The 27,951-nt window shown below is 32.1% G+C and overlaps 3 protein-coding genes across 5 annotated transcripts in view; 1 reads left to right on the top strand and 2 right to left on the bottom strand.

The window, feature by feature from the left end:
- Nucleotides 1–27,951, bottom strand: part of LOC144837956 (growth arrest-specific protein 2-like) — a 95,716-nt gene that overhangs the window by 61,479 nt on the left and 6,286 nt on the right. Inside the window, exons 3-7 of one of the 3 annotated variants that reach the window (XR_013611593.1) lie at nt 27,342–27,483; nt 18,979–19,169; nt 18,252–18,347; nt 9,808–13,693; nt 6,282–6,316 (exon numbers count right to left, since the gene is read on the bottom strand). Coding sequence is in view for 1 of the 3 variants with exons in the window: in XM_078693275.1 (XP_078549401.1) it covers nt 13,472–13,693; nt 18,252–18,347; nt 18,979–19,169; nt 27,342–27,483 (651 nt within the window). In the remaining 2 variants the exon portion in view is untranslated. Of the gene's footprint in view, nt 1–6,281; nt 6,317–8,760; nt 13,694–18,251; nt 18,348–18,978; nt 19,170–27,341; nt 27,484–27,951 lie in introns of those variants that run through there. The other 2 variants (XR_013611594.1, XM_078693275.1) reach the window with 2 other exon arrangements.
- On the top strand, nt 9–5,224 carry LOC144837945 (PIH1 domain-containing protein 1-like). Its single transcript, XM_078693273.1, has 8 exons — nt 9–106; nt 1,285–1,406; nt 1,752–1,883; nt 2,601–2,718; nt 3,291–3,440; nt 3,739–3,998; nt 4,192–4,335; nt 4,631–5,224. Exons 2-8 carry the CDS (start codon nt 1,329–1,331, stop codon nt 4,664–4,666), a joined length of 918 nt encoding a protein of 305 aa, XP_078549399.1. The 5' UTR covers nt 9–106; nt 1,285–1,328; the 3' UTR covers nt 4,667–5,224.
- On the bottom strand, nt 5,218–8,629 carry LOC144838030 (protein AMN1 homolog). Its single transcript, XM_078693381.1, has 6 exons — nt 8,535–8,629; nt 7,972–8,104; nt 7,485–7,629; nt 6,934–7,151; nt 5,884–6,052; nt 5,218–5,429 (listed from the first exon to the last, which is right to left on the bottom strand). Exons 1-6 carry the CDS (start codon nt 8,615–8,617, stop codon nt 5,353–5,355), a joined length of 825 nt encoding a protein of 274 aa, XP_078549507.1. The 5' UTR covers nt 8,618–8,629; the 3' UTR covers nt 5,218–5,352.

Below are 27,951 nucleotides of genomic sequence, written 5' to 3'. Positions count from 1 at the left end.
TCTTTTGTAAATTGGTGGTTCAATCAAACAGACCGAGTTCGTGATAAATTTGTCAATTTAATTCCTAGTATAGGACAGACGTTATTAATTTTTGATATTATAATACGTATGTAGTTTAAAAATAAGTAATAAAGGTTGATAATTTAAAGTATAATGTATCTGGATTCGAAGTTACTTCTACTTTAAAACATCCATCCTGTCTAGGCCTACTCTTTTTCGTCATTACATAAAATGGGATTGGGATCACATCGCCGTCCCTCCCTCACGATAACTCTTCTCTACCTACCTGTGGCCTGGGCAGACAGGCCTAGCGAATCAACACTCTATAGGCAGGCAACATAGTACCATTTTTAGTAACCATATACATGTAAAAAACCATAAATAATGAAATAAAAGTGCCATACATTCTCAAATCTATGTTTTTTTCTTTCTTTATACATTAAACAATACAGTATCAGTAGGCCTACATGATCTTAATTAAAGACCCCTTCCCTGCAATTTTGGACGTTTTTTGGAAAATAATACGTATATATCACTTTAAAAACATTAAACCATGTCATTCCTTGTCTTAAATGTACGTTTTATGGTAAATTATGATAAAAAGTGAGAAACAATGCACTACCTAAGTAGCTCGCGGCGATCGACCTCTCGTGGACGGTCTTAGGCCTAGCCTAGCTAGGCTTAGTTTTGTAGGCCTAGCTGGTAAACATCGGTAACGTACGAACATCGTACGCTAGCTATATACCTAGCCTGACGTTGTATAGTTGCTGCATTAATTGTCTTTCTATTTTTGCCAGACTCCGTTGATACAAATTGGGGAAAACCCGGTATTTTCGCTGACAAGTTAGGAGTCATCCATTTGTTTTGGCCTCACGATCGATCGAAAAGTGGGCGAATTACAGGTGAAAAACAAAAATATCAATCCGCGCGCAATGCATTTTGGGATTTATAGCGGGCCGCTATAATTATTAGAATCGACTTATTTTTCACATTTTTAACCGTTTAAAGACGAAAAAAGTTATCGCAATAGGACCATATAGTATTATTTTTACATTAAATATAGTTTGTGATCTTAAATTAGATCTAAAAAACGTAGGGAAGGGGGCTTTAATACCTATTTTTAATGAATACAAAACATAACATATTAAAGATACTATAAACTAATTTAATGCATTGCCTACTACATCATGTTAAAATCAACACAACAGGTGAAACATTCATACAGTAATAGTACAATGTACTTTTTCAGTTTTTATAATATAATCAGTTTTTGTTTATTTACAGAGTCTTCATCTACAAAATAACTGCCTGAAGAGTAGGATTGCAAGATGGAAATAAACCAGAGTTTACTAGACCAACCTCCGAGTGAAGAGGAGGAGAGACTTTACAAGGAACTTTTACTACAGGTTAATTGTTAAACGCTTAATTATGAGACATCCATGAAGAACTTATATTCAGATATATGCATTTCAATCAGACACAACTTCTTTCAAAACTGTCTGTAAATCTCTGTCTACACTATCAAACATTATGTGATGTGCCTATGGACATGATGATGTCATATCACTACCATATTTAGGCACACTTTTTTTGTCAAACTAGTTTAATAGTGTAGACAGAGCTTTTAGTACAACATATTATCTACTAGCCAGTTCATTTTATTAATTTGTACTGTAAAATCACAATCATAATTATCAATCATACTTTGCTTTCTTATTTATTTAATCGTCATAATTTTTAATTTTGAACAGGCTTCCGAGATGCATAACATGGAGTCAAAGGAACCAGAATGTAACTTGGTCCAACCTCAGCCAGGCATGTGTGTCAAAACAAAAGATCTCCATGGAAACAAGATCTTTATAAACATCTGCCAATCGTCAGAGGTACAAACACAACTAACTTTTTATTCATTTGACCATAGAGGAACCATAAAGTAAAAAATACAGAACAAATTGGTCAGGGACAGTTAAAGTAAATAAGATTATACTATAACTTTCAGAGTCTGCAGTCCCATGAAAAAATGTGTGGCTCGAACCCACAACCTTGAGATTAAGTGTCTCATGCTCATGCCGACTGAGCTTTAAGTCCATTCCTCTCCCTCTCTATTCCTTGTTAAATTGGAATTATCTTGTACCTTCTCACTACGATCTACATTTGTTGTGGAATACTTCCTCTCAATATTTTACCTTGTTGATGATTTATGTCCCGAAAATGTTTGTCATTTACACTATTTATAGTATTTATATAAATATGACACTTTTGGAATGTGTCAAAAAACATTACTGTACTACTGTTTAAATCAATGTTAAGAGTTATGAGTTCTGACACAAACATTTTAATGTCATACATACTGCTCAGGGTCACCGAACCAAGAATACCCTGTTGATAGACACTTACCATAAAGTTCTGTCTACACTATCAAACTTTACGTGACAAACTAATGTGATCTGCCCATATATGGACACAATGATGTCATATCACTACCATATTTGGGCATATCACACTTTTTTTGACAAAATAGTTTGATAGTGTAGACAGAGCTTAACACCATACACCAACAGTTTCTCTCATATTATATATATTTTGGTTTACATCTTTAGATGCCCTCGCCCTTAGACATCACAGAAGAAGAGTTAGTACAGATTTTGCAGTCAGATGAACCTGGTGATTACAGGGTTCCTATGAGCCTTGGGGAAGCTCATGCTGAAATTGACAAAGGTCTGTTTATAAAGATACTATTGGTATAATGATTTCTTAAATACTGTACATTCAAATATAAGAAAACCCAGATAAATACACATCTCTCTCTAGCAGAACTCCCAAATCTCATGGTTGTTTTGAAAAAAAAATTCTGAAAAGTGCATTTATAAATTTACCATAAGCTCCTTTTGACAAAACAAAAAAAAAGTTTGATGTGCCCAAACATAATGATATCATATCACTATCATATTTGATCATCATGTCCATATATGGGCACATCACATTTTTTTGTCACATAATGTTTGATAGTGTAGACAGAGCTTTAGAGTGCCAGGCATACTAGTGTTTTCTATAGATGCTGATGCCATAGATTGTTGTAAATAGCACCCTCTATTTGTTGGATGTATTAAAACAATCATAGCACCCTCTATTGTTTGGTCATACGTTTTATAAAGTCTCCCAATATTTAATTTTTCCAAGTTGGGACATCTGGTCTAGCAAAGCTGCTTGTGTTTTCTCTAACTCCACTTACACATTAGTTTTTAACAACAGATACTTTAATTGAAATTTAAATGATTTGTTTTGTTTAGCTGGCAAAGGCTGTACTGCCTATGATGTTCTTATTAGTCAAGAATTCTACGCCAAGATCAGTAAGAGTAATTTCTTCAAAGGGTTCTTTGTCACCGTTGTGTATGAAGGAATTGAAAGCAAGTTCAAATTAGCAGTTGATAGAAACCATGGTAAGTGTCCCCTTAATAGAGGTTGGTCATAGGTCTATGGGTAAACATTATTGGCACTTAATAGTGTCCCCTTAATAGGAATATCCCTTAATGTTGATTAGTCATAGGGTCATACATTGGCTCTTATTAGTTTCATAGGATAGTGTCCCCTGAATGGAGGTGGGAGTCTACAGTAGCCATACATATGATGGGTGAATTGAGTGTACCAACTGTGCATAATATTGGCAGTAAGGTAATGCATGAGGATACCTACGCTGCAATATTGGTATCAATTAATATTTTGGTTTATATAATACAGAATGGACAATTTTAAAACATCGCAAAACTATGGGGCCTCTACAGCAACATAATATTCGTAGAAAATCTAAACCAAGAATTTTAGAAATGGATTCGGTTGAAGAAACACCCGATGTTCAGAAAAAACAAACAAAAAAATTAATAACTGAAGTTGATGAGTCGCATCAACCGTCCGTTCCTGAACCAAAATATATAATGATGCGGGAACCGATTGACGGACATCCCGAGTTTATAGTCATTGAAGTACAGTTACCAAAAGTAGTGAGTAGTTTATTTATTATAACAAGAAACAACACAACCGTGTTCTGCCCACAAAAAACTTAGTCCAGAATTGTACCCAAGATTCTGAGATTAGAAGACAAGCATGTTAAGTGCCATTCTATAAGACCATAAATTATGCATTTCATTGATAATTGTTTAGCTGTCATTAATTAATATTGTTTCTTCTTTACAGAAAACAGCCAAATCTTTGACATTGGATTTGGGTGAAGATAGAATTTTACTAAAAGCTAGGCCTAACATTTACCTAATGGATGTCTATCTTCCGTTTGATATCGTACAAGATGAATCAGGAGCCCAATTTAACAGAGATAATACGGTAAGAGAGAAAAAAAAATACCATTTACTTTCTGTAGGACTCTGGGTAATCAAAATCATGGGATTACTTTAAAGCTCTGTCTACACTATCAAACTTTATGTGATGTGCCTATATATGGACATGATGTCATATCACTACTGTATTTAGGCATATCACTACCATATTTGGGCACATCACACTTTTTTTGTCAAACTAGTTTGATAGTGTAGACAGAGCTTAATAAAAATCGACATTCATTTATTTTGTGGATGATATTGATGATAATTTTAATCATAATTTATTTATGTATTTACAGGTATTAACACTGACATTACCGGTCAAACCAACATGACACTCAGGATAATACACCTAGAAAAATGACTTGGCAATGGCCAGTGCATCAAACACTATAGACGACAACACGAACAATGGTACAGCTTAGATCAAGAGTGTATTGGACGGAGTTAGGATAGGTATCCCTACCTCCTCCCTCATAAGGCAGAGATATTGCCAGGAGCCCCAAACACCATAAAGACCTAACCATTGCTTGTTTATTTACATGTATGAAATGTTGTAAATGAAATGGCTATTAAATCAACAGCTGCAACAAATTTGTGCTAAATTGAAATTATGTTTATAAAATAAAAGTAAAAAATAATATTGTTTCCAGTAATGGTTTCTTAATGTTTCACAAAATACAAACCACATTATTAAGATTTCATAGCACCATTTTATTTCAATGCATAATTCTAAAACTACTTTGTAGTGTAAACATGTCCCATCCTGTTGTGTAAACTCCCTAATATGAACACAACAAACATAGAAGGCTATATTCCACTCGATATAAACTATAATAAGAATGTTAAATATAAACTTTGTACAATATGTATAAATTATATTCAATTCTATATATATAGTAAAACAATGATAAAATTTAACATTCCTTGCACAGTATAGTATTGGTTGTGTATGCACACATATATCTTTCTCACAATTAAGTGAATCTTAACACAAATTGCAATCTCTGGGTTTGAAATATCAATAAACTGTCCATGTTAACTGTTTCATTTGTGAATTTGGTCCACGCAACTCTTCCAGGGCTTGTCTTGATCGTTCTGAGGGAAAGAAGTGAATGCTATTATTAGAACTTTCATCATTGGTTGTTGCCTAGACCTAGAACCTGCCAAAACTGTGTCAAATAATCAAAGTGAGGACCAAATGTCCTAGTAGTATGCACACAACGCATTAACTTCAAAACAGTAAAAAAAAAATAATAATTTAGGGGATACTTTCCCACCAGTGAAACAAACAATGCCCTTTTAACACATGGTCAACTCCTACTAGAGAGACACTCCTATTAAGGTGACACTTTGTTGGGGCCCAAAGGTTTGCCTTAACACGAGTTTTACATTGAAAATTACCTAAACATGTTAGATTTTATTTAAGCAGGAGAGGGTGCTATAGCTATAAACTATGCCATGTATTTATATTGTTGATATTAAGAATTGCCATAAACCATTTTTTTTCTGGCTATGTGCATGTTTCAGAAAAAGTTAACACATTACATACCTGTAATTTTAGGACAGCCATGGAAGATAAGAAAAGTAACTTTTGGACAGAACCCAACTATAGCCTCAACAGCTTCGTCCGTAAGTTGTGCACAATGGTCCATGTGCACTTCTTTCAAGGACTGTTTACACACACCCATAGCTAGGCTTAGAACACCATCATCCGACACCTAGAAAACAGTAGATTTAGAATGGTACATTAAAGAAAGTGTTGATGAATATGAATACTGAATATCCTCATATTTTAGGCTTTAGGTGGGATCAAACCCTATGAATCAACCCTATTCACCCCTTCTCTGTCTACACTATCAAACTTTATGTGACAATAAAATGTGATGATGTCATAATATTACCACATTTAAGCATATCAGTCACTACCATATTTGGGCACATCACTTTTTTTTTGTCAAACTAGTTTGATAGCGTAGACAGAGCTTAATGCCTAGTTGACTTGGAACATCACAGGTTGAGTCTCCCAAGGAAAGTAAATCAGTATGTGGTATTTTTTTTTTAATGTATTATTTTTTTATATTGTGTGGCCTTCCAGAAGGCCCAGTTATGATGACTGTGTGTGACAGTGGCTGTGTGTGTGTGTGGTACACCGGGTTAACCCCCTACTTATCTCGAAACGTGTACTAAATTCGTTAAAGTTGAAAGGTTCTTAAATGAGCCAGATGTGTACACTGGACCTACAGTTTATAGTTCTTATTCAAGATTCGTCCTACCACCAGAACCATGGAGCGAGTGAGCCTTGAACCCATGCCGATGTTATATTAACTTATTATTCTGTTGATCCTGTAGTTTCAGGTCATTGGCAACATTATTCATTATGATTTTGTTTGAATAAATATGTACTTTAATTTGTTACTATAATGGCCCTCAACGTGAATAATATTATATTCTGCACAAGATCTGTCAATCAACCTGTCACAATCAACCATAGTGCATGGTACCCATTTAGAAGACACAAACATGGCAGTTTGATCAAGTATGTCTGTAACAATAAATGAATCTTATCCTAATACTCCCACAGTATTCATGCATTTCTTACTTGTGTTTTTGAGAAGTTAACACTGCTCAACATGGTTGAATTTTGTCCTAAAGCCGCCAAAGAGATGTCAGTTATCAGACAACATCCACCGATGTTCAACTGTCTCAGATATCGGCAGTTCTGAGCGATGGCAATCACGGCGGGGTCTGTGATGAGGGTACACCTTCTGAGGTAAACTGTCTGTAAGTGAGGACAGGATCTGGATAAAGCTTCTACACCTGCAAATATGAATTTAAATTAATCTCAAATCAAAGTAAAATACCCTGTATAATCTATTATGAATTTTAAGTGTTGGTACAGTACTATTTTATAAATTTACTGTATACTAATCAACACAAATTGTCAACTCTTAGTAAGTATCTAAATTTGTCCAGTATCGTAGGCAAATTCCATGGTACAGCATCACATGTGTTTCACATATGATGCCTGTATCATAAACTGTAACCTAAACTTTAATATAACCTTCCATGATACAAGCACCACATATAGTACAGTTGAAAATGTTACAATTTTGACTTCTGACACTTATGCAAATGAATTTATTTACATACCAAGTGATGTTATTGATGTCCGGTTTTCTTTGGTGGCGTTAAGGTCAATTTTACAAAGATTCCTACACGACGACAGTTTATGGAGCAACTCATCAGTGATGTCACATTCACTCAAATCAAGGGTCTTCGTTTTGCTGTGGACTAACTGTTAAAAATAGATTTTAATAAGTTAACAAAAAATATAATCGCAGGTCACTTTGAGGGAGGGGTTAATGATATCTTTATTCTACATCACACAATAAGTTAGAGATGTATTGTCCCCCCAAAAGCATGAAAAATTAAAAATACTTTGAAGGGCCATTTCGCAGTTTTAATAAAGTTAACATAAAAATGGCATATTCAACAAAAACATTTTTAAAAAATAGTTTTTTCAGGGGACAATGTATCTTTAAAAATAAAATCAATTTTCATACAATATCGATACTCCATTCGACAAGATTAGCTCCCAAGAGTGTTTGAAAAGTTCACATTTTATCCATTATTATACCTCCGATATGTTTGAGTCATTTAGGAGGCCTCGTTTGCTGAGTAAATGCAAGAACCTATCCTTTAAATTTGGTGGAACCATGTGTAGCTCATGTACGTAGGCGTCAAGCTCATGAACAACAGCATGTAAACTCCTGTCAAAATAGAATAAAGTTAAAAATTATACTAAAATAAAATACACTTCAAACTTTGTGTTGGGCAAAGCCTGGTATAACTTAATTAAGATTATCATTAATATAATACCCTGTATGTAGGAATGTTTTGTTAATTGGGATTTGCATTTACAAGTAAGCCTAGAATATTATTAGAATTTTATATCATTAAAAATATAGAAGCTATATCATGATAGCTAGGCCAGAGTACTAGATGCCTCTGCTCAATGAATGCTCGGACACCACTGCCTGGTGGTTGGATTTTAATTTAGCCGTATGCACAGGCCTAGGCCTAGCTAGCCTAGGCCTAGCTAATTTTCTATTATATTTAAGAACAAATTGAACTTTGAAATTTTCATAACGTCAATGCTTTATATTATACTAATTACAGTAATAATGTTGCGTTACATACGAATTAAGAAGAGATGGAACTGTCGCAAAATTTGATGTCACCGCCATCTTTTGATGTTTACATGAAGGTTGCCAGTTTATCATGAAAGTGTACCCTTTATTTTTCCCCAATTTATGCAAAACATAATCTAATATGCCAACATCATGAATTTTTGTAAATAATATGAAATAAGTTTATTATGTTATACTTGAAATTAAATAACACAAAACGAGTCAAATTTGTTTTAATCTTCAATTTTATTATCAAAGCCCATTCTAAACCTTTGTAAACAAAAAACAAATCAGTAGTTCTGATGACGTAACCAAAAATCTAACATTGGAAGAAAAAAAAAGTACCATTAAATGATTTGATTTAATAAAACAATCACAAAAAGACTTTTCTACCGCATTTAAAATAAATCATGAATTTCACACTATATAGCTCAGGACTTGCTTGGGAATTTTACAGAACCTAAAAAAGTACATTAAAAATACAAGCAATATACCCTGATTTTCCTCACACACACAACAAATCAAACGCAGTATGCCCATAGCAACAACAAAAAAATGGTAACTATGTTTCTATTCTTACAAAAATACAGTTTTTCTTTTAAAAATGCAGGTTTTACACTATTTATATTGTAATTGTATTGCCTTAATTTCTTTAAACAGTTTCCAAGTGAAAATAACTCTCAGTCAAATATCCTATAACTGGACTCCCTAAAAAACACAAACTCACCCAAGATCTGAATTTTGTTAAAATACATTCAGGGTTGAGATTCTATTTTTTGCTTAAGTCAAGCACTGCTTAAGTGAAAAACCTAACTTTATATCAAATAAGTGTTTTTTTATGTTATTGAATGATTAAATAATATTGTAAAATGTTTCTTTAGGTTATTTATTAAATTTAACTTTGACAACAGTTTTTTTTATTTTTGCTGAGAATGTTAGATCTATCTGACCACAACAAGGGAGTCCAGATTTAGGATATTTGACTGTATATGCTTTTAAAACAAATATCAGATAATGATTATCAATTAAATTTAGATTTGTAGTAAATGACATAATAATTACATATTCATTACTGATACAAAACCAAAAATAACAATTACCATAAATCGGTGAGTTAGAACAATATTTATTACTAAATAGCTGGGGTTGGTTGGTGGATATATATTTTGTCTACATTATCAAACTTTATGTGACAAAAATATGTGATGTGCCCATGAATGGACATAATGATGTCATCACTACCATATTTGGGCACATCACACTTTTAGTTTGATAGTGTAGACAGAGCTTTATACAAAAAAATGCAAGAGATGTATTGGTGGTAAATTTGTTTTTTACATCAGCTTTGTTTGGTCCAGGCTTGTTGTGAAGGCCCTTAGTTTTTTGCAAGTTTGCTACAATTTCTACATTTACTGTAAGGTGGGTATCACAGCAAATTTAGCACAAAGGTGTACTTATTGCTACTCTTTGTAATTTTCAAAAGCCATAATTATACCTCCCAAAAAAAATATTAAAAAAAACAAAAAGCATTCATTATTCAATTACATTAGAACCCCTATTAAGGGGACACCTTTGGGACCCAAAAAGAAAAAAATCATGTGTCCCCTGAATTGGGTTTACTGTAGTGTTAAAACATATTACCGCTCATTTGATTCACAGTAAAATGTCCCCTTAATGGGTGTGTCCCCTCAATTGGGTTTACTGTAGTGTTAAAACATATTACCGCTCATTTGATTCACAGTAAAATGTCTCCTTAATGGGTGTGTCCCCTGAATTGGGTTTACTGTAGTGTTAAAACATATTACCGCTCATTTGATTCACAGTAAAGTGTCCCCTTAATGGGTGTATCCCCTGAATTGGGTTTACTGTAGTGTTAAAACATATTACCGCTCATTTGATTCACAGTAAAATGTCCCCTTAATGGGTGTGTCCCCTCAATTGGGTTTACTGTAGTGTTAAAACATATTACCGCTCATTTGATTCACAGTAAAATGTCCCCTTAATGGGTGTGTCCCCTCAATTGGGTTTACTGTAGTGTTAAAACATATTACCGCTCATTTGATTCACAGTAAAATGTCCCCTTAATGGGTGTGTCCCCTGAATTGGGTTTACTGTAGTGTTAAAACATATTACCGCTCATTTAATTCACAGTAAAGTGTCCCCTAATGGGGGTGTCCCCTGAATTGAGTTCACCCATTTCACAGCAAATAGGGATGTCCCTTGAATAGGGGTTTCCCAAAAATTAAGGATGGTTTATATTTTACACTAATTTTATTTAATACATAAATTATCTAACCCAAGGCACATAATCTGAAAGTATAATACAGTTTTGTAATATATTACATAACATTAAATGAATATTATACAAGAGGAATATTTAGTGCTGCTAACTTATCAAGGTGTTAAAAAGGAATATGCTACATGCAGTCAAATGTTAGTCTTAGATTTCCAGCGAATAAATTACCATATTCATGTACAAATCTACATTTTAAGTTTAAGCATTGAGTAATTACTCTATGGCTTAAGTCGGTCTTAAAAAAACAAATATTATTGATAAATTTTAAAACGGACATGTTTCAAGATTAAATGGCATGTACGAACAAGTTCATATTTCTTTTTTTCTGATTTTTATCTTTTAATTTATTCTAAATAACTTATATTTATATATTATATTTCTTCTTGTTACAATGGCAATTTGGTTAGGGTCTGTGATGTGTGAATTACTGCATTACATCTACCATCTTTGTTTATATTTAATTTAATTTAAAACAAATAATTCAGGTCAAATGGCCAAGCGTTTAAGGCAAGGGCGCCATTTAACGTAAGTCTTCCCATATTTATAGGACTATAAACCGTAGGTCCAGTGTACACAGTTTGCCAGTGTGCACTTTAAAGAACCCAGTTCATCATTCAAGACAACTAGAGGGTTACCCGGTGAACTGGTTCACAAAATAGCCCCTGTATCAGGGGGATTACCACCTATTTGATAGGACAGTGATTAATTTACTATTGGTAATCCTTGGCCACATGTGCCTAAAGACATAACATTTTTAAAAAATAAACAAAACAAATACTGTATAATACAATAATTATAATATAATTTCAGTTGAACCAATAATCTCGTGATTTTAAAAATTATTAGAATTTGACAATCACATGATTTTGTGCTTTTATATGGGAACCAAAATAAAGGACCCCTCATAAATGCAATGCAACCTGTGCAGTGGAACTTTTAACTTAATATGTACATCTTTCAATTTTACACAAATACCTGCACAGGTAATATCAATAATAAATATAAATTTTTCATTTTATAAAATTAATTACATTTCTATAATAATTCTAAAATAAAAAACAAAATTCAATGAAATTATATATTATTTTACACATAATTTCACTCTTTCTTAATTATTCAAATCAAATAACATTGTATAAATATTATTTTTATAATAAATATATCTCGATATATAAATTAACATAACAGGTGCTTTTTTTAAACCGATTTGGTGCAGAATATTTAAATACATTAAAGCTAATTATAAAGCAAGGTGATACTAATTTAGAATTAAAACAAATTATTTAAAATTGCACAAAAACCCATCAAAATATTCCATTTTTCTGGAAATTACTGAACCATAAACTGCGAACCTAATTTACATATTTGACACAGATTTATTGAAAAGATTTAATAAAATCTAAAACAATATTTGATTGATTTTTAGTATATTATATAACTTTTCTACCATATAATAACCAATAGACAAGGAGAAGGATCTAAGATGGGGTGTGAATAAGAGGTCATGAGGTCATACCTTTTCTTTTAATCTTTCAAAAGAAGGAATTCCTTCATTCACCACTTCCCCCGGTCTGCCATAAATAGAAGCCCAGTGGGCCTAATTTTTAAGAAATTATCCCATAAAGCAAAACTTCTAACTTCAAAATTACCAAAACATAAACAACTCTAAAATAAATTTGAAAACAAAAAGGGATATTGTATTTTTTTACTAAAAATACAAATGAAACCATAATTAACATACTACTAAAAAACAGTAGAAAACGACAACTTCTGGAAGATAAGTGGAACGAGTTAAAGGCCAGGTCGATGAACCCAAACATACCATATGTTTAAAAAGTAAATCTCACACACATTATAAGCATTCTAGGCGGGATACATCATCACTGTTCATCACTTTATAAGTAACATACGATGATCAGCTAAACAATGCTTTTAACTACCATTTTAACTAACATAATGAGTTTTTTAAACCACGTTAGTTTTAAATTTGCAATCGTTTTTGTAAATAATTAAAAACACTTTGTTTTTTTTTTACCTTTAAGCTTTTTGCATCCCATTTTAGAAGATTCAAATTTATTTGGGAAAAAACTCCCTATGGCAAATATCAAAAATGTATTATCTATAAAAACATGATTCTGTTTAAAAAGTCTATTTTGAAAAATAAACCAAGTGAATATATATTATTATTGCCTAATATGGTCATTTTCCCATAAAACGAGTATTAAGGACATTGTGATAATTTTCGGCATTGTCAGTATTTTAGTGATTAGAAATTTTATAAAACAGCTGTTCTGAAGCTTTTTTAAAATATGTTATATATTACTATTTATTATTTATCGTATTGTTTGATACAGTAATATCAAACCACTATAATATCAATGAATTATACTCATCACATCTAATTGTTTTTGTTTGTTTCTATTTCTTTATATAATTTTGTTCAATAAATATTTCTAATTAATAAATATCAGCTGGAAGGAAGTAGAATGCTTATTTACCATTTGGATAATTACTATACTGACTCAGGAATAGGCTCACCCTGGAGAATAAGCTCTCCTTGGAGTATAATCCCACCCTGGGGTATCACCCACCCAATTCAGTTTAAACCACATATCACTCAAGAAGAGGGGCTTCTAATGAGTTATGCCGTACTATCTTGAAGTTCCACGTTTTGTGCTGGGTGTTCGTGTCGGGGGACTTCCTTTATATTTGGCGTTTATAACAAAGAAATCGTCCGGTACCGGGAGACCTCTCTCGTCAGTAATCTGGCGACTTACTCGTACCATCTTACAAGCTTCGTGTCTTTCTAGGAAATGCTCCAATGTGTCCCAACCACCGCCGACTCGTACCATCACATGTCGGCCATGTAACATCTGTCGTAGAAAAGAATAATTTATTTATTTATGAGAAGTTTGATTGCATTGACAGTGATAGAGTAGACAGCCTTAAGGTTAAGGCATGAGTACCAATTACTGTTAAATATTATGATTAGAACAAACAGAAAAAAATGCACATTTGTCATATTCTTTCATTGTGCTTTAGGGCTAAGTTTAACTGGTTGGTCCATTGTATTGTTGTTACATATATCTAAAGATATTATATAAATGAGAGATTTAAGATTACATATTTGTTTACTATAATTTAAAAAGAAATAGGTGCTGTATAGTTTTAAAAGAATAACCTCCAAATTTTTTGTTGTGAAAACTTGTTACAAAGTCTAAAAAACTTGACAAACAATATGCAACAGAAAATGATTAAAACCTCAAAAAATAATAATGTAGGCTTAAATTTACTTAATTTTTACTTTTCATTTCATTCATTCTCTAGAAATCGAGAGACTCCTGTTTGAAAGGGAGGTTAAGAGATATCTTGGCTATTTGTTGTATCTCCTAGGCTAGAGACTGTGTACTACATGTCTCCTTTATTTTGATCTTTAACAAAATAACCCTGAAAATCCATTACTTGCTTGAACTATTATGAAATATAAAAACGCTTTAACTATCGTTAAACGTATATGTATTATCAAAGGACATGTGTTTGAGGTTGAAAAGTCTTCATAAATCTTTATGAAACTATAAAAGCTATCTACAGTGTATCAGAGAAAAACAGAACAGTAAAAAACAGTTGATAGTAGAAACAAACTGTAACATTGTTGACAGAATAGCCTCAATTGTTGACACAGAAAGACAGAATGGTATATATTAAATATAGAAAAATATCTGTGAATATTAAGTCAGTACATCCTGTTTCAGTCAAATTTTTAGTAATAATTTAAAATTATTTTGCATAATTTCTTTCATAAAACTATCTACCATCATTTTTTCGAAAAACAAACTTGCAACAGAATTTAATCAAATGTAATTCTTCCATTATTAAAACAATGGTGTTTAAAGATCAAAAATAGCGATATCATATGACAGTTAATTATTTATGAAAATACATAATCCAGATGTTTATCCATATGGTGAATAATTATAGTATATTCAACTTTATGTTATTTACCTAAGTATGTATGTATTTGATAACTTGGTTTCCAATATGTATTTATTTATGTAATTTTACATATTTTATGAATTACTTTCTTTTTTATAAATTGCTAAATCCATATTGTTCTATTATTTATCAACATCACTGGTATTTTATTCAATTAAAAGTACAGATTAAAAAAACTGATTCATAACATTTTGCAGCAAACAATTTAAATGTCAGCTGAATTGAATTTTGAAATAAATTAATTGTTCTATGTTTTTTTAAATGCATAAATACTGTACATCTTGAATCTTCTTGTGTGTATGTGTATTAAAATCTAATACACAATTTAAGTTGGATTTAGATCAGACTTGGACCATAGAAGTGTGGTTTAATGGTCAGGGCATAAATATCTTCGCAGAAGTTGGAAGATTTTAATTTAATTTGAAATGATTGATTTTATATTCTCTCCTTTTGACTGTCCATGCATACATCATATAGTATTAATATTAATTGTATGTACAGTACACATGTACAACTCATAAAATCTTGTTACAATATGCATACGCAGTAATATAAATATTCAATTCAAACTAAATTTCAAATCATTATAATGTATAAACAATGTTTTAATAATGAAAATTTTCAAGAGTATTAATTCCAATTATATTGGAACAGGAGACAAGCATGTTCCAATACATTATATATTTTCAATCAAAACAACTGTTATTTGATTTTGTACAGTAGTTTTCTAGTTGTCCATTCAAACGGTTTCAAATCGTTTATCAATTCCTTTGATAGCTCGTACACTTTAGCGTGACGTATTCAATTTATTTTTTCTCTGTAAATGAGAATTCCTGTCATTACGTCCCTCGATACTCTTTAAAGATGCATGTTGCCTCATCAAGAAATGACCACATTTTCACAGAAATAAATTTTGAAATCAGCTAGCAAAGTTATTAAATTGAGCATGAAATCGACGAGTATTCAACCAAAATTTCAAAAATGATTTTCATTCAAAATATTTGTTTATATTTCAAATACTAACAGTGTTAAGCTCTGTCTACACTATCAAACTTTATGTGACATATATGGACATGATGATGTCATATCACTACTATATTTGGGCATATCACTACCATATTTGGGTACATCACACTTTATTGTCAAACTAGTTTTATAGTGTAGACAGAGCTGTACAAACCAATACAGGAAAAAAGATAAAAGATGATAGATGACGGTTTACTATTTGACAGTTAATATTTATCAATAATATAATTAATATCAATATTATTGATCTAAACCATTTAATTTATGCAGTAAGTGAAACATAAACAAGCTTGAATTTTATTTATTTTCTGTATAAACATTAAAATTCATGAATAATTTATACATTGTCAAATATAGGTTTCTGTTGTAGTATTGCTGGTACTAGATTACTAGAATATCTGACATTTTATGACAAAAATTATATAATTTGATAATAAGAATTGGTTATTAGCTTGTACCTATATTATATAGTACTATAAATGTATTTATTATTGAACCTCTGTGACTCCAAAAGTGTCCCCTGAATAGGGGTAGGCCACAGTATTACACACATATTGCCCCTCATTCGGTATGTACACAGGAAAGTATCCCCCCCATTATGAGGGATGTCCCTGCATGGAGCCATAGGCGTTCTACTGTACTAATATTTTTTAATGTTTTTTGTAGAAGTATAGGAAGAAAATTATGAAGTAATCATCATTTGTTAATATACTTGTCTTTAGCTTTACTAACTTTTCTGGCTGTTTTACTTTATCGTTTTGATTTAGCTTTTCACTTTTTTTTGTATCTCCATTGAGATCCAGCCACTGATACCCACAGCATTGTCATTTTTTCAGTATTTTGCCTTTGGATTTATATACTTTAAATATATATATAATATATTCTTTCTCCATGTGTAAGTTTATTTAGTAATACTATAATACTTTTAATTTATGAAGGTTTTTTTTTATTTCTAGCAAACATTATTGTAACTGTAAACATGCAATACATTGCAATTTTCTAGATTTGACATTTGATTGATGGAAGATTATTAAATAAATAGTTATGTTCTAACTACTATGTTCATTGATGTCCTAAGGTATGTGATATTATAACAGTGACATTACAGCATGACATATAGCAGTGTTAAAACAAAACAAACAGAATACAGTTTCTTTTTTCATATACTGTACTTATTTCTCTAAACAGTCAAGATACAAAGTTTATCTTTAACTTACAAACATATCTAAAAATCTAATTATTTATTTACAGGTATAGAGGAAAATCTAAACCGCCGGTGATATACTGAAAATGATTTAGGAATTTATACAGTGGGGAAATCTGTGAGAATGAGAAAAAGCTGCTCCAAACATGTATACTAATATATATAATATTTTCTGCAACAACCAACGACCAAACTATGTCATTTTAGTTCCTTGCGCGCATCATATTAGGACGCGTGTTCTCGCTTCTCAACGTGACCCAGGTTTGATGACGACAACCTACGACACACTGATTGACCTGACCTGACCTACTGTAGCTTGCTTGTCGGTCCCTCACTTGTTCGAATCAAAAGCTTCCTATTATTACATTGTAGTGCCTCATTGAAAATACTGTATAATGTTATATGATATTATAAACTCCACTTAACTACTTATGGCCATAAAATTGTAATAAAATAGAGGATACAGTATAAACATTTGTAATTTTAACAATAGATGGGAATTTAGTGCGTACGGCAACTAGAGAATCGCATTTATCAAGGCCTTGTGGCGTATCATAATTTGTTAAGTTAATTATTCTATCCTCTTACGCTAAGCTTACAGCAGGCCAGGTCATTGACAGGTTAATTACCTTTTTTCTCTGTTTATTTTTTAGTATATAAATGACTTTTTGACTGCTGTGGATCGGAACGTGTACGTTTCAATAGTGTATGCACATACATCAGTTTTATTTGATTTGATTTGATTTGATCACTTTATTTCAGAATAAATATTCCATATAATATACAACAAATAATACAAAACCGGAAGATCAAACTAAAATAGGAGTTTTTCCCACTTAGTGTAGAGCTTTGAATCTCGTAACAAATGGTTATTGAATGTATTATTGATCAAAAGAAAACATCAACATGACGTTGCATTGTGTTTCTGTTATTTTAAAGTCATTTCATGGCTTCGTAATGATGTGTTCTCCTTCAATTGGTAAACAATATCAATACCAATCTTTAAGGTGGGTAGTAAATCGGGCAGTACACAATTGGTCATTGTTTCAAACAGGCCAATTGGGGAGGCATGTTCAAAAAGTATCTAGTGTCAAAGTCCCAATACCAAGAAATTTATTGTTAATGCCCCTACCAAGTAGCTAATACTGGGTCCTTTATTTTTACTGAAAAATAAAATGTGATTGGAAAACAGAATTGGATTTGCTTACCCTGACAAACACAACTTTTCCTGAGATATTATACCTGCCCTCTGAGATCCTCTTAATTTCTAAGCCATGGCCTGATTTATTTGCTACCTTCATTACCTAACATGAAGAGAAAAAAAACAAAAAACATCACTGTCATTAGTCCTTTCTACTAGCGAGTGTTTTATCGTAAAATAAATGCAACTTGTTTTGTTTAAACGGAGAAAAATGTAACTGAAATTCAAATACTTAAAAATTATCAAATATTATAGGTCCAGATGTCTATGCTGATTTTACTATTTACATTTAATTAATTTTAATAAAAATTGTGGACTATTGCTGATAATACTTGTAGTAGCAATTATGTACCGAAGGGTCAAGGGTCAAACTACCAGGCTTATATAGCAATAATATGGAACTTCTGATTTGCAGTGACCTATGATCCAGCTACCCCATGTAAACTCATTGTGCGTACGCATCAACATTCATCTTGGCGGATTCTAGGTACAGGCAACGACAAACAACACAATATGAGTAAGTTAGGGCATAGATCATCACATATTGCAAGCTATATATGAACTAGTACAACACATAGATGATAAATTGGATTAGTATTTAAAAAACAAGTAAATGCTTTCCCAGATGTTTTTATCTATTTTCGATACAATGTTAATTATGTTCTTATTTGATTTACAATTTGGGTCGTCAACCTTTCAACACATTTTTAGTAGCATTTTAGCATGATATTTACTTCAACATCTAAGGCACCAACGGGACTCCTCTTTGCTTTTGGTACAGCTGAGACTGGCCTAGGGTTCGTCTGTTCTCTTTCAATCTCCTTTTCTAGTTTAACTAAGCCTGGCGGTTCGATGCCGTATCTTCCAGCTATCCTAGCTAGCTCGTATATGCATACTAATACATCCTTGGGCTGTTTCTGTAAAACTAGAATGAGAAAGAAAGAGTGAAAATTAGTTTACTTTTTATATCTTTAACATCAATGCCAATGCTGTCTTTATTATGTCAACTGTTTTATTAAAGAAATTTTGTCCCCTTAAACAATTTTTTTTTTTAATATGCCATTTTAATGTCGCATAATAGTTATTCACTTTGACCAAAAACTGGATCGAGAAAAAAAATTATTTACTCTACCTGAAAAAAATATAATTTAAAGCAAAAAATACGTAAATATCTGTCAGAAAATGGTTTTTGATTAAAATTAAGCGTTTTTTTTGTCATTTTATAAATGAAATAATAATATTTTTGGGGTTTTTTTACAGAAGTGAATAATTTTATTAAAACTGCAAAATGGCCTATTTAAAGTCTGATTTTATTGTTTTGATCTGAATAGTTCATATTTCCGATTGACCCCCTCCCCCTTCTAGACAGCAGCCTAATGCAGGGGTGACCGTCCATCCTGAAAATATCATACACATATGTTGGTTATATTTGTTATACAACCATGGAGGTAAAAATCTTTTCCTCTATGATACTACAGATACTACTATGTAAACACAGCTTATTTTGTAGGCTATTTTGTAAGCTACAGAGGCTGTATATAACAATTGGAAATGATTTAAAACTACAGTACATATAGAACTATTTACTCTGTATAAAGAATAAATATCTCTTTCACAGAACCAACAAAAAGCTTACAGTTAAGCCATCGTACGGAACACATAAAACAGGATTTTCCTTGTTATGATAATTATAATAAAAACCATAAAAACACCTAAAATAAGCAATAATGACACTCATTCTATTCTATACCTGACAAGCATGAACGGTTCAAAGTAAAGAACCATTTTATGTTGATCTGCACCAGTGAATTTAACTGATTTATCAAACTGTTTTTCAAATTATTTTTTTGTATACGAACAACTCGTTTAATATTGATGATTGTGTGAATGAGGCTAGGTGTTATATTGTGTATCAAAATGGAGTGGAGATAGTGAGATAGAGCAGAGATAGTGGGATGGAACAGAGATTGTGAGATGGAGAGAAGATTGTGAGATTGAGTGGAGATTGTGAGATGGAGCAGAGATTGTGAGATGGAGTGGAGATCGTGAGATGGAGCAGAGATTGTTAAATAGAGCAGAGACTGATCAGATTCAGCAGTTGTATGTCTAACCCTTCCAGCTATAGCCACTATTCAACCAGCAAATTTATTATACAGTTTACCGACAACTAGGTCAAACTAAATGTCACTACAAATAAACGGTTTTTTCTAATAATATCTGACGCAATTTCTTGTACAGTACATGAGCTTACGTGAAGATTTAAAATTGTGTTTCTACACATTGACTTAAGTTTAATATTTAAATATTCGCATAAGAAATACAGATTACATCAGGGAAGCGCGAGACACTTCATGTAATTCCCAAAAATGGGTGTACTGTACATAAATACGGTATACTCATACATAGAGCAAAGAAGAAAGGAAGTTATTAATTCTTCAATTCAAGTTAAGAATGTCTAAACATTCGTAATTAGTCCAAAATTTGTCAACATCTGTAATTACTCTGAAAGATGACCAGAGTATAACAATCAAAAAATTAGTGTTTCTTTGCCATGCAAAGCTTTCAACAATAATTTAAAACAACTTAGCATTTACTTTTATCTCAGTAAGTACCATATTGAAAACTTTGTTGCTGGTAATTATTCGTCCATATACAGTATACTGTATATAATATATAAATTATAAACAATCTTGTTGTTCACATTCTCTCGTCCGCTAATTACTCATGTTTCTGTTACATTTCCCTGTTTATTATTTATTTAGTCTTGTTATTTATGTTATATTTATACTAACTCGAGTGTACTTAAGGACCCATATCTCATAGCTGTAATTTTTGCCGTTGTGACAATAAAGTTTTATCATATCGTATCGTCTATGATCCTACAATCATTTAAAATTTATACGTCACTTTACATAATATTGTTATAAAATTGTTGAAATTGTGGAACTGGGAAGAATAATGTGTTGATACTACAGTATGCCTCCGTGGATAATAATAATAATAATAATATTCTTGATTTATATAGCGCCTAATGTTGTGAATTTTTTTGGATCAAACACGTATGGAAACATACTCCCATAATGCAGCTAGTAATCAGCGCAAAGTTGTGTCTTGATCTAACCGGTACCCATTTATACACCTGGGTGGACAGAGGCAAACGTAAGTTGCCTAAGGATACAGTACAAGCAATGCGGAGAGAGTTGGATTCGAACCTGGATCTCACGATCAGTAGTCCAACGTCCAACACACTGCGCCACACGCCCGAACGAAATAAAGTTGAATTGGATTTTACAGGAAGGATATTGAGAAGGTCTTTTATGATAAATTATAAATAAATGGTATTGTTATAATAAATTTCATTGTTGAAACTACTAATCCTAAAAGGTAAGTATTACAGTTATTTAAAAATACCAAACAATATTTGTATTGTCAAATTACATCATAACTATGTTACGCATGATTACTCCATAAGCTGGTATCTGAGCACACAGGTCTTGTGCTCAGTCAACCACGACGTTTGTCTAGTGGGTTTTAAAGCTTATATTTCTGGATGTATAACTTCCTATTCAGAACAATTAACTAATGATCAGAAATGAGAAGGAAATAATTGAAGTTGTTGAAGTGAACAGACAGAAAAGGGGGAGTCCTTTACGACTCATTAAACCGATAAAGTTTTGTGAGAGCGTCGCAAGTCAATCGTAAATAACGTATATCAAAACCAACAACTGTATCAACTTGCTATCAATTGTAACTGATACAACAATAATGATGATTTTATTGGCAACAGTCCCTGCAGTAACCTGTTCCTGCAACCACTGCAATAGCTTTTCAGATCATATTTTGGCCAATTTTTAAGCTTTTTGCAAGCTCAATGAAAAAAGTACATCCACATAGTATACATTGTTGGTGTACTTTTAGTTGTAGGAGTTGGTAAGGTGACCAGCCTATTTCACCCACTTTTCAGAGACGCATATTAGACATCAACGCTCCTGGTACAAACATCCCCTTTTTATCAACCATAATTAACTAATATCTCTGCAAAAAAAAGTCCCTTTCTGTCTCGATCATTAATTTTTTTGTGGTAAATTTATTGATACTCATTAAATTCAAGTGTTATCATCAAAATTGATGTCTAATATGAAAGTAACACTGAAAGTGAACATTTTTGAAGGACCTCAGCCTATTTGGCCTAGTTTATAAATGTTAAAGTAGGCCTAACAGAATGAATGTACAGTACAGTACTCGCCTACAATTGTGAGTAGGCATGTTATGGTTTATGGATATCATTTCTATTTATGATGTACAAAATGATTTATTAAATTGAAATTGTTTCGTATTATTAAATGTTAACTCAGACATATTTGGCATTTATGATTTCATATACTGTAATGGCTTGGAAATGTATTAATATCAATTATATAAAGTGATTTTTGTGGAGAAGATGGTGGGTTACAGTAGGCCTACTGTAGGCCTAACTGTAACTGTACTGTAGGCCTACTGTAGGCCTACTGTAGGCTTACTACAAGGGTTGTAACTCAAGATTATTATATTTCTATTCCACTCCCTAAACATTACAGTTTATCCGTCCTGGAGTTGGTGATTCCTCACTTTTTAAAAGAATTTAAGTAAACAATCTTTAAGAATATTCTCCTTCGCCTTCCATTCTGAAAGCAACAAGCAACAAAGTAAACCGACAATAATGGGAAAAGCCTTCCAACAATCAGCGATCTATTTCTAGTATAATTTTAGGATTCTTTAAACACACCTTGGTATCGCCATAGTAACACGGACAGCTTGTCTAGGAAATGGTCTAATTATTTGATTTTTTTTTAAATATCTAAAAATCAAATGCAATTAATTTATTGATGCTTCAACCGCTTAATGTAATTTTCAAATAACAAACAAACTGAGTAAAGCTAGTTTTTCTGCTGTAAATTGGCCAATTAAGGCATGGGCACTGTACCTTAAAAGAGCCTACACTATTTGTTTAAAGATACCATCATTCGGGACAAGTAAGGGGTTGCCCCGATAAGCTGGTTAACAAGCTGGGATTACAACCTATTTTATCTGACAATGATTAATTTAGATAAGTGAAATTATCCTCATATTCACATTCAGTAGACAGAAAGATATTTAATGTTCTTAATTTAGAATAAATATGATTGCTAATGTATTTTTTTTTATTTGCATATACAGTATACTGTATATTCAACAAGGAGGTTACTTGATGTTTTCTGTATACAGTAAGTACAAAAGTACTTTTAATAATGAATGATGTATTGGAATATTTCATTTTATGGATTAATGACAAATTATTGTGAATTTTCAAAGACATGACTCATAATTAATTAGTTTTTAGAATAAAGACAACAGATGGTATTAGAAGTCCAGTATTTCTGTCATGTCATACAATTATTTTAAATCTTCATAATATTTGTATCTTTACAAATGTCCTGCGCATAAAAATGTCATGTTGCTTCTTTTTTATGCTATGTTGCTACCTAGCTATCACCGATGTCATCACCAACATCATCAATAGGAAGATTTCAATATTGCGATGACCTAACCTAACATCATATGGAGGTACTATTACATTGGTTTGAAATTTTATTAAGTTGGACCTAATTTGGTCGATTCTATGTCCAGGTTACGACCTTGAATTCTAATCTTAGTTTACATCATTTTTCTTCAAATTGAGAAAATTTGGAGACCCTGTACGGACGCACAAAAGTCACAGTGCAGCGCCTACAATGAATGAGGTAGACCAGAACATATAGGTTTACCCATGCAGGTATAAAATGAGTAATTACTAATTTTATACCTCCATGGTTTACCCCTACTCAAGATTCATTAACTTCCTTAAACTGCACATAAGTCCGATGTGAACACTTATAGTTTTCTTTTTCTTCCTTATGGAGAAGATGTACCAACAGAACAATAGTCGATGAGAGCCTTGAACCTACAATTTTATGACTGTAGTTTAACTGTTCAGCCTAGCAGAGCTGGACAACGAACTGTACAAACGATGTACAGCATCAATTAGATGTCATAGGTCAGAAGCTTTCTAATATTATAAAACACATCCTCCACTATGGTCAACACCACAGCATGGATATTTTTAACAATCATTTTATAAACATTATAAAGTATGTCATATTTTTACTGACAAATAAATCAACACTACTGTAATAAAATTATCATAAAGATAGGATTATTTTATGCAGTTCATTTGGTCAATAATCAAATGGACATTACCAAACACAGTAATACACCAAGCCAGTGGCATTTTCAATCAGTAAATGGACAAATGACCATCATCTTTGGACTTAAAGTCCATAAACTTGATTGACACAACTCTAATTTACAGACAAATTGTGCTCATAAAGTGAATAATCATTCGTGAACAAGGTGCTGCCTGATTTATATCTATCTGGACATCACCATTTTTTATTAAAAGAATTAATTGTTTTGGAGGACATTCAACAAATAGCTAGATGCCTGAGAACCTAATTCACCTCATTATAGTAAACAATAGTTTCACGCATGAATGATTAGTATCATCCGAAAACTGATTTACCAAATTATGGTGGAAATATTAAATTTGAATTAAAATTATCTGCATACCATGAGACAACTCTCCTATTCATTGCATTTTAATTTGTCATAAATTCTTCTGGATGCACTCAATTACATAATATTACTCTATATCCGATTCACACAAAACTTCATCCCAAACTGTAACATATTGTACCAAATTGGTACGAATGTGTGAAAGTTATTATTCTCTCCATCATGTACTGTAAGGGAACACAAAAAAAGTGTCCCTTTGATAGTAAGACATTTATTTCCCTCATTCATTTGACGGAAAAACTTCTTCTTAATCTCCTGTAGGTTCTCCCCTTATGAATAGGGGTGTCCCAAAAGAGGGGCTTTATTGTATCTATTTAAGTTTGGTTCCTACTAGCGACGCAAAGCAAGGACACAGATGCAATGCAAGCAAGTTGACCAATCACAAGCGATTGTTTGAATAATCCATCGCTTCTGATTGGTCAAATGTTGCGTTTGTATTACTGTTGCGTCTCTAGTAAGAACCAAGCTTAACTGAATAGATGATACATAAATTAGTGAATAATGAAAGTAGTAACTATTATGTACAATAATGCATTACTATAAAAGTATATTAGAAAAACATTATTTACAACTGTATCAAAAAGTACTATAAAATGTCAAATCAAGCCACAACATTCAGTTCATTGATCCCATAGTTATGAGGAAAAAAAACACAGAAACGGATAAAGACTTAATTTGTTGAAATAAATTCTCTAAAACACTAATACTTTTATCCGTAGTTAAGTCTAGCATGATTTCAACGAGATAACAGAGATGTGTTCTTGACGTAGAACAGAGTTTGTGTTTTTTTTAACTTGGTAATAAATAATCAATTTGTAATTGCATGATCTATCCTTTAGGATTAGTTACAAATTATTAAAAGATTCTCTTGTGAAAGGAAAATCCGTCAAGCTTAACATGATGATGTTTTGAGGAGGAAAAAAAACAGATGATGAGAAAATTTATAACTTGATGCTGATATGGTAAAACACAAAGTGGAGGAGGATATATTAATTTTCTGTCATTTGTTTTTGCAACCCAATGTATGTATTTTATAGCAAAGAAATTTTTCACCAATTTAAAGATGTGTATAAGGTGCCCCCCCCCCCCCCCCCACTTTATTATTACATTAGTTTTACATATTTAGTTTGTTTTGTTATTTATAATAAATAACATTTTCCGTCCATTTCGGTGTTTTGTTTCATTTGTTTTGTCCTGGACTCTGTTGACACAAATCTCTTTTTTTCAATGCATTCTCAGATGATATCGCAACATATTGAATCATTTAATTGACGAATGATTCATCTATTGAGTAAGACCCATCCTAAATAAAATGAGAATAGACTCGATTCTGTGCACATACTGTAGCAAATTATTGTGATTGCTTGATACTATCAATGTTAATGACGTGACCTTAGGGCTAGGCATAATACATGAATATAAAACAAGCCTTTCTTTGTATTAAATTCAAAATAGAATATGGGTCTGTTTCTGCTACATAGCGTCGAATAAACCGATTATTTGAAAAATTGAATTTTTATATTGACTGCATTTCTGCTCAATTTTTGCTCCAAAATAACCGTTTAAATCTGTGGGTGGTCGTTGACAAAAAATCATCACAAAATTGTTTCTGTCCCCAAGAAATTGGAGTCAATTTTGTTTAACCGGTTATTTTTATGCAGCAGAAACAGGACCATAAACACACAAACTAGATATGTATAACCTACAGTTAATTGCCTCCAATGTGTTTTGTATAAATTTAGATCTAGTCTCAAAGGCCAGCTCAGTTTTCCATTACTGATATTAAAGTGTTTGATTTTTAAGAAAAATTGGTAAAGTATAAGAAGGTGGACCTGATAGTAACCTCAGATCTCGTCTCGTAGGAAAGATCACTTTCCCATTATCGATATTATTATAGTGTTTGATGTTGTAAAAAAAATGGAGAGAAAGTGATCATATAAATGAAGATGCATTAAATGTACTAGTGTCAGTGATTTTTGTTCTCCAACTAAAATACTGTTTGAGGTAATACATTAGCTCAATAAAGATAGCTGGGAAATCTCAAAATGCATCAACCATCTTCTGCAGAAAAACAAACTCATCATGCATGCAATATTAAAGAAATATGGAGTGTCATGTTCTATTGAAGAGTAGTTTAAAACCAGATTTTCTGAGAACTGAGATTCAAAATAATAGTATTGGCATTAAAATAGCTACTGTATGTAATCTTCTATCAATTAATGATATAAACCAATTGTGTATACTACTACGCAACATGACATTTCTGAGATAAAAACATCTATAACGTGCCGCTTACCTGGATAAACCAACAATAGCCTGTGATCTCTAGAGAGAGAGAGCTATTGTATGGTATAAAACGATACCTTGAACATCCCTCTATAATAATGGACTAATCCTTTAACCACACCTCTAGTAAGCAGACCCAATGTACCACCATCATTATTTATTTATGTAATAGAGTACTTACCTAAGCCTTCAGTTTCAAATAAACAGGTATCTTCTAAACCAATTTCACGACACCATTGAAGAAAACTAGCTGTGTTGTCCCTTGCGAAAAATGACCCTCTTCTTGCATTCGCTCGGTATTTCACCCTTGACCTTGGCAAGTCCTTAAATTATAAAAAAAAGAAAACCACAAAATGATACTAGATTTGAACTCGTCACTACGGACGAGTTAGGTTATCCGCAGCGCAAAGGCCACGTCATACGTTAGAATATTGCAAACAGAAAAACGATTATGCCATTAAAACAATTTCAGTGTGCTCTCTATTTTGTGTCACGTCTAAGTATATACAGTATACACTATATACTGTATACATACTACATACAGTGCCATATAGGTAAAAATAAGTGATCAAAGTTATTTACGCTTTTGAACATGATGACGTCATCACAATTTTAAAAATGGTGAATCATGCGAATGGTAATTGATTGACCTAGACAATATAAAAAAAAATGGGGAAATGGAATACGGATAAGTGGAGATGCGCTCTATTAAATGTGATAAGCTATGACGAAAGATACAAAAATCATATATTTTATATTCAAGTGGCCATACGATGACGTCACAATGTCCG

Source organism: Antedon bifida, chromosome 1 (assembly GCF_963402885.1).
Source record: "Antedon bifida chromosome 1, ecAntBifi1.1, whole genome shotgun sequence".
NCBI lineage: Eukaryota > Metazoa > Echinodermata > Crinoidea > Comatulida > Antedonidae > Antedon > Antedon bifida.
This window is presented reverse-complemented; position numbering and strand designations above follow the sequence as displayed.

What these genes read in the sequence shown, in the direction of transcription:
- LOC144837945 (XM_078693273.1), top strand. Translation starts at nt 1,329, where the DNA reads ATGGAAATAAACCAGAGTTTACTAGACCAACCTCCGAGTGAAGAGGAG. An exon ending in TCATGCTGAAATTGACAAAG is followed by an intron (nt 2,719 to 3,290) that starts GTCTGTTTATAA and finishes TGTTTTGTTTAG; the next exon opens with CTGGCAAAGGCTGTACTGCC. An exon ending in AGCAGTTGATAGAAACCATG is followed by an intron (nt 3,441 to 3,738) that starts GTAAGTGTCCCC and finishes TATATAATACAG; the next exon opens with AATGGACAATTTTAAAACAT.
- LOC144838030 (XM_078693381.1), bottom strand. Translation starts at nt 8,617, where the DNA reads ATGATAAACTGGCAACCTTCATGTAAACATCAAAAGATGGCGGTGACA. An exon ending in GACATCAATAACATCACTTG is followed by an intron (nt 7,152 to 7,484) that starts GTATGTAAATAA and finishes TCATATTTGCAG; the next exon opens with GTGTAGAAGCTTTATCCAGA. An exon ending in TTAACTTCTCAAAAACACAA is followed by an intron (nt 6,053 to 6,933) that starts GTAAGAAATGCA and finishes ACTGTTTTCTAG; the next exon opens with GTGTCGGATGATGGTGTTCT.